The following is an 8571-nucleotide window of genomic DNA, read 5'->3' on the forward strand; positions in this document are numbered from 1 at the left end:
GTTATACCGGAGCCGGTGTAATAATGAGGCGCGAGGTGCAATGTGCCTCCTAAGGGATGTGGCTCAGAAGGTGAGGTCTGTTTAACCCCCTCTATCTCGGGTTTTTCGTCTTTGTTTACCTGGAGCCTGAACGTATTCATTTATCTTCTTGCCGTCTCAGTGAGGAGCTGCTGCAGAGCTGGCCCCACAGCCAGGGGCCCCTCACTTTCCTGTACAGGCTCAGAGCGGCAGTACCTGCATATCGCCTGCAGGGGGCCCCCTCTTCCTCCTCCATGGTGATAGAGATAGGACAGTGAGCGGCAGTACCAGCGATCACCTGCAGGCGTCCACCTCGCCTCACTCTCCGGTTACATTACACTGAGTGGTAGTAACGGACATCCCCCTGCAGGGGGCCCCCTGTCTCTCGGTGCAGTGCGCTGTGCTGCCGGCAGAGGGCGCGCCGCTCGGCGCTGTGCAGGCCCGGCCTCCGGCTGACGTCAGGCGGGACGGGGCGGAGGCGGCGCCCGGCGCTGTCAGTGAGCGCAGGAGGGAGACGCTCCCGGCAGCAGCGGCTTCTCAGGCAGCTCGGTCTCTGCTCGCAGCGCGCTCTCCCCCGGACATGGCGGACGTCTTCCCGCTGCAGGACTCCATTTCCTCCACTGGTTCAATAGACGTCGCCAATCGCTTCGCCCGGAAAGGCGCCCTGCGGCAGAAGAACGTCCATGAGGTGAAGAACCACAAATTCACCGCGCGATTCTTCAAGCAGCCGACATTCTGCTCCCACTGCACCGACTTCATCTGGTGAGCGACCCCCACCCGATATACTGTGTCACCTGTCACCTATATATACTGTACACCTCTATATACACTGCACACCTCTATATACTGTGTCACCTGTCACCTATATACACTGTACACCCCGATATACTGTCACCTGTCACCTATATACACTGTACACCTCTATATACTGTGTCACCTGTCACCTATATACACTGCACACCTCTATATACTGTGTCACCTGTCACCTATATACACTGTACACCCCGATATACTGTCACCTGTCACCTATATACACTGTACACCTCTATATAATGTCACCTGTCACCTATATACACTGCACACCTCTATATACTGTGTCACCTGTCACCTATATACACTGCACACCTCTATATACACTGCACACCTCTATATACTGTGTCACCTGTCACCTATATACACTGCACACCTCTATATACTGTGTCACCTGTCACCTATATACACTGCACACCTCTATATACACTGCACACCTCTATATACTGTATCACCTGTCACCTATATACACTGCACACCTCTATATACACTGCACAACTCTATATACTGTCACCTGTCACCTATATACACTGTACACCTCTATATACTGTGTCACCTGTCACCTATATACACTGCACACCTCTATATACACTGCACACCTCTATATACTGTATCACCTGTCACCTATATACACTGCACACCTCTATATACACTGCACACCTCTATATACTGTGTCACCTGTCACCTATATACACGGTACACCCCGATATACTGTCACCTGTCACCTATATACACTGCACACCTCTATATACTGTGTCACCTGTCACCTATATACACTGTACACCTCTATATAATGTCACCTGTCACCTATATACACTGCACACCTCTATATACTGTGTCACCTGTCACCTATATACACTGTACACCTCTATATAATGTCACCTGTCACCTATATACACTGCACACCTCTATATACTGTGTCACCTGTCACCTATATACACTGTACACCTCTATATACTGTGTCACCTGTCACCTATATACACTGCACACCTCTATATACTGTTTCACCTGTCACCTATATACACTGCACACCTCTATATACTGTGTCACCTGTCACCTATATACACTGCACACCTCTATATACTGTGTCACCTGTCACCTATATACACTGCACACCTCTATATACTGTGTCACCTGTCACCTATATACACTGCACACCTCTATATACACTGCACACCTCTATATACTGTGTCACCTGTCACCTATATACACTGCACACCTCTATATACACTGCACACCTCTATATACTGTATCACCTGTCACCTATATACACTGCACACCTCTATATACTGTCACCTATATACACTGCACACCTCTATATACACTGCACACCTCTATATACTGTGTCACCTGTCACCTATATACACTGCACACCTCTATATACACTGCACACCTCTATATACTGTATCACCTGTCACCTATATACACTGCACACCTCTATATACTGTCACCTGTCACCTATATACACTGCACACCTCTATATACACTGCACAACTCTATATACTGTCACCTGTCACCTATATACACTGTACACCTCTATATAATGTCACCTGTCACCTATATACACTGCACACCTCTATATACTGTGTCACCTGTCACCTATATACACTGTACACCTCTATATAATGTCACCTGTCACCTATATACACTGTACACCCCGATATACTGTCACCTGTCACCTATATACACTGTACACCTCTATATACTGTGTCACCTGTCACCTATATACACTGCACACCTCTATATACTGTGTCACCTGTCACCTATATACACTGCACACCTCTATATACACTGCACACCCCTATATACTGTGTCACCTGTCACCTATATACACTACACACCTCTATATACACTGCACACCTCTATATACTGTGTCACCTATATACACTGCACACCTCTATATACACTGCACACCCCTATATACTGTGTCACCTGTCACCTATATACACTGCACACCTCTATATACTGTGTCACCTGTCACCTATATACACTGCACACCTCTATATACACTGCACACCTCTATATACTGTGTCACCTGTCACCTATATACACTGTACACCTCTATATACTGTCACCTGTCACCTATATACACTGCACACCTCTATACACTGCACACCTCTATATACACTGTACACCTCTATATACTGTCACCTGTCACCTATATACACTGCACACCTCTATACACTGCACACCTCTATATACACTGCACACCTCTATATACTGTCACCTGTCACCTATATACACTGCACACCCCGATATACTGTCACCTATATACACTGTACACCCCTATATACACTGCACACCTCTATATACTGTGTCACCTGTCACCTATATACACTGTACACCTCTATATACTGTGTCACCTGTCACCTATATACACTGCACACCTCTATATACACTGCACACCCCTATATACTGTGTCACCTGTCACCTATATACACTGCACACCTCTATATACACTGCACACCTCTATATACTGTGTCACCTGTCACCTATATACACTGCACACCTCTATATACACTGCACACCTCTATATACTGTGTCACCTATATACACTGCACACCCCGATATACTGTCACCTGTCACCTATATACACTGTACACCTCTATATACTGTCACCTATATACACTGCACACCTCTATATACACTGCACACCCCTATATACTGTGTCACCTGTCACCTATATACACTGCACACCTCTATATACACTGCACACCTCTATATACTGTATCACCTGTCACCTATATACACTGCACACCTCTATATACACTGCACACCTCTATATACTGTGTCACCTGTCACCTATATACACTGCACACCTCTATATACACTGCACACCTCTATATACTGTCACCTATATACACTGCACACCTCTATATGCACTGCACACCCCGATATACTGTATCACCTGTCACCTATATACACTGTACACCTCTATATACTGTCACCTGTCACCTATATACACTGCACACCTCTATATACACTGCACACCTCTATATACTGTGTCACCTGTCACCTATATACACTGCACACCTCTATATACACTGCACACCTCTATATACTGTCACCTGTCACCTATATACACTGCACACCCCGATATACTGTCACCTATATACACTGTACACCCCTATATACACTGTACACCCCGATATACTGTATCACCTGTCACCTATATACACTGTACCCCCGATATACACTGCACACCTCTATATACACTGTACACCCCGATATACTGTGTCACCTATATACACTGCACACCCCTACATACACTGTACACCCCGATATACTGTCACCTATATACACTGTACCCCCGATATACACTGCACACCTCTATATACTGTGTCATCTGTCACCTATATACACTGCACACCTCTATATACACTGCACACCTCTATATACTGTATCACCTGTCACCTGTATACACTGTACACCCCTATATACTGTATCACCTGTCACCTATATACACTGCACACCTATATACTGTCACCTGTCACCTATATACACTGTACACCTCTATATATACTGCACACCCCTATATACTGTATCACCTGTCACCTATATACACTGCACACCTCTATATACTGTATCACCTGTCACCTATATACACTGCACACCCCTATATACACTGCACACCCCGATATACTGTATCACCTGTCACCTATATACACTACACACCCCGATATACTGTATCACCTATATACACTGTACACCTCTATATATACTGCACACCCCTATATACTGTATCACCTGTCACCTATATACACTGCACACCCCGATATACTGTATCACCTGTCACCTATATACACTGTACACCTCTATATACTGTGTCACCTATATACACTGCACACCCCTATATACTGTATCACCTGTCACTTATATACACTGCACACCCCTATATACTGTATCACCTGTCACCTATATACACTGTACACCTCTATATACACTGCACACCCCGATATACTGTATCACCTGTCACCTATATACACTGCACACCTCTATATACACTGCACACCCCGATATACTGTATCACCTGTCACCTATATACACTGCACACCTCTATATACACTGCACACCTCTATATACTGTGTCACCTGTCACCTATATACACGGTACACCCCGATATACTGTCACCTGTCACCTATATACACGGTACACCCCGATATACTGTATCACCTGTCACCTATATACACTGCACACCTCTTTATACACTGCACACCCCGATATACTGTATCACCTGTCACCTATATACACTGCACACCTCTATATACACTGCACACCTCTATATACTGTATCACCTGTCACCTATATACACTGCACACCCCTATATACACTGCACACCCCGATATACTGTATCACCTGTCACCTATATACACTGTACACCTATATATACACTGCACACCCCGATATACTGTCACCTATATACACCGTACACCTCTTTATACTGTATCACCTGTCGCCTATATACACTGTACACCTCTATATACACTGTACACCTCTATATACACTGCACACCTCCATATACTGTATCACCTGTCACCTATATACACTGTACACCTCTATATATACTGCACACCCCGATATACTGTATCACCTGTCACCTATATACACTGTACACCTCTATATACTGTCACCTGTCACCTATATACACTGTACACCTCTATATACTGTCACCTGTCACCTATATACACTGCACACCCCTATATACTGTCACCTGTCACCTATATACACTGCACACCCCTATATACACTGCACACCCCTATATACACTGCACACCCCTATATACTTTATCACCTGTCACCTATATACACTGCACACCCCTATATACTGTGTCACCTATATATACTGTGTCACCTGTCACCTATATACACTGTACACCTCTATATACACTGCACACCTCTATATACTGTCACCTATATACACTGTACACCCCCATATACTGTCATCTGTCGCCTATATACACTGTACACCCGTATATACTATATATCCTGTATACACTTTACACACCTTTACACTGTATCATCTGTCACCTATATACTGCACACACCTATATACTATATAACATGTCACCTATATACACTGTACACCCCTATATACTATATTACCTGTCACCCATATACACCACTATATACTATATGACTTGTCCCCTATATACACTGTACACACACACATATACATATATATATATACTGTATAACCTGTCACCTATATACACTGCACTCCCCTATATACAATATCACCCGTATACACTGTACCCCTCTATATACTATGCACACCCTATATACACTACTATATACTGTCATTTATATACTGTACACCCCTTTATACTATATAACCTGCCACCTATGTACACTGTGCATATATATAAAGTATGCACATCACCTGTCACCTATATACTATATATGTCAACAGTCGCCTGTATATATACTTTATACATCACCCCTCACCTGTGTATGTATATATTTATATACTCCATACGTCACCTGGGCCTATACTCCATACGTCACCTGGGCCTATACTCCATACGTCACCTGGGTCTATACTCCATACGTCACCTGGGTCTATACTCCATACGTCACCTGGGTCTATACTCCATACGTCACCTGGGCCTATACTCCATACGTCACCTGGGCCTATACTCCATACGTCACCTGGGCCTATACTCCATACGTCACCTGGGCCTATACTCCATACGTCACCTGGGCCTATACTCCATACGTCACCTGGGCCTATACTCCATACGTCACCTGGGCCTATACTCCATACGTCACCTGGGCCTATACTCCATACGTCACCTGGGCCTATACTCCATACGTCACCTGGGCCTATACTCCATACGTCACCTGGGCCTATACTCCATACGTCACCTGGGCCTATACTCCATACGTCACCTGGGCCTATACTCCATACGTCACCTGGGCCTATACTCCATACGTCACCTGGGCCTATACTCCATACGTCACCTGGGCCTATACTCCATACGTCACCTGGGCCTATACTCCATACGTCACCTGGGCCTATACTCCATACGTCACCTGGGCCTATACTCCATACGTCACCTGGGCCTATACTCCATACGTCACCTGGGCCTATACTCCATACGTCACCTATACACCCATCTACGCTGTATACCCCTATGTACCTCATTCCACGTGCTACAGGTGCATACATGATGCTAGTGACACGTGTCATCCTGTACACATGCAGACACGTGGTGCACGGTACATGCCACCTGTCAGACTGTTGCGGTACACTGCGACCTCCACCGGCTGAGACCAGCTATAGTGGGGCAGTGATGTCCAGGTCCTGCTATTTGGCCTGAGGTATTAACAAACCTCGCACCTCCCGGAGCCGCCTTTGTCACTTGCTTCATTAACCCTGCGAGTTCTGTGTCCACACGTCTGACGAGAACAGCCACACCTATAGGCTGAAGGATCTAAGAATCTGGAAGTGGCCGAATGCAGGAGGCACGTGAGGTATCCTTGTGGTGGCACCCTGAACATATACAGCAATGTATCCGTCCCCGCCTGCCACCTGTCCTGTGCAGGATAATGACGCTGACGCTGGGGGTGCAGGATAATGACGCTGGGGGTGCAGGATAATGACGCTGGGGGTGCAGGATAATGACGCTGGGGGTGCAGGATAATGACGCTGGGGGTGCAGGATAATGACGCTGGGGGTGCAGGATAATGACGCTGGGGGTGCAGGATAATGACGCTGGGGGTGCAGGATAATGACGCTGGGGGTGCAGGATAATGACGCTGGGGGTGCAGGATAATGACGCTGGGGGTGCAGGATAATGACGCTGGCACTGGGGGTGCAGGATAATGACGCTGGCACTGGGGGTGCAGGATAATGACGCGCTGACACTGGGGGTGCAGGATAATGACGCGCTGACACTGGGGGTGCAGGATAATGACGCGCTGACAGTTGGGGTCCTCAGATGCTGGTATTGGGGTTCACCCTTGTCTGCACTCTTGGTGTCTGGATCCTGCAGATATTTGTGGGTCACATGTGGGTGAGATATTGGGGTGTCCCCCTGCTGCCCGTTACTATTATCTTCTCTCCTCTCGTTTCAGGGGCTTCGGGAAGCAGGGATTCCAGTGTCAAGGTAAGACGATGTTCACACTTGTAACCCTGTTGCTGCTGCAGTGGTGTGAGGCGGTTGTGCTGCCGCCGCTGATCTCTGGTAGTTGTATCGCCCGCTCCCCCATTGCTTCTGATCTCTCCCCCCTCTGATCCTCCTGTGATCAGGACAGCGCGAGGAGGCGTCACATAATACACTTATCATAGTGGACTACATCAGACTGCAGGTGGAGCAGACTTTAGTGTCACACATGAGCCACGGCTCGGCCTGTCCCCTGTAGGACACGTGCTGAAGTCATGGACACAGCCTTCCTGATGCTGACGTGTTTGGGGTGAGGAAGTTTTGAGGTTCAGGACTAGCAGGATTTTGGGGACTCTGCTTTGCTCCAGGAATGGAGGAGAGAATGTGGGTGTTGGGTGACACCATGAACCCTAAAGGGGCTGTGCATTGAAAATAATGGTCGCTTTCTTCTAAAAACAGTGCCACACCTGCCGGCAGGCCATATGTGGTATTGCAGCTCCTCTCTATTCCTGTCAGGGACGAGCTGCAATACCAGCTGCAGAGGGGGGCGCTGTTTTTGGAATGAAGCAGCCTTGAAGAACGATTGGATATAATGAGGCAATGTAACATGTTGGAGACCCTGCTTTATCCAGCTTCTA

General features: G+C 46.8%; 1 protein-coding gene across 1 annotated transcript; it reads left to right on the forward strand.

Moving 5' to 3' along the window:
• Positions 1–497: 497 nt before the first annotated feature.
• Positions 498–8014, forward strand: LOC122922960 (protein kinase C alpha type-like; the record flags this gene model as incomplete). Its single annotated transcript, XM_044273742.1, has 2 exons — positions 498–780; positions 7905–8014. Coding segments are annotated over exons 1-2 (292 nt in total), but the record flags the coding sequence as incomplete, so codon positions are not given.
• Positions 8015–8571: the final 557 nt, after the last annotated feature.

Source organism: Bufo gargarizans, unplaced genomic scaffold (genome assembly GCF_014858855.1).
Source record: "Bufo gargarizans isolate SCDJY-AF-19 unplaced genomic scaffold, ASM1485885v1 original_scaffold_1083_pilon, whole genome shotgun sequence".
In the NCBI taxonomy this organism is placed as follows: Eukaryota; Metazoa; Chordata; class Amphibia; order Anura; family Bufonidae; genus Bufo; species Bufo gargarizans.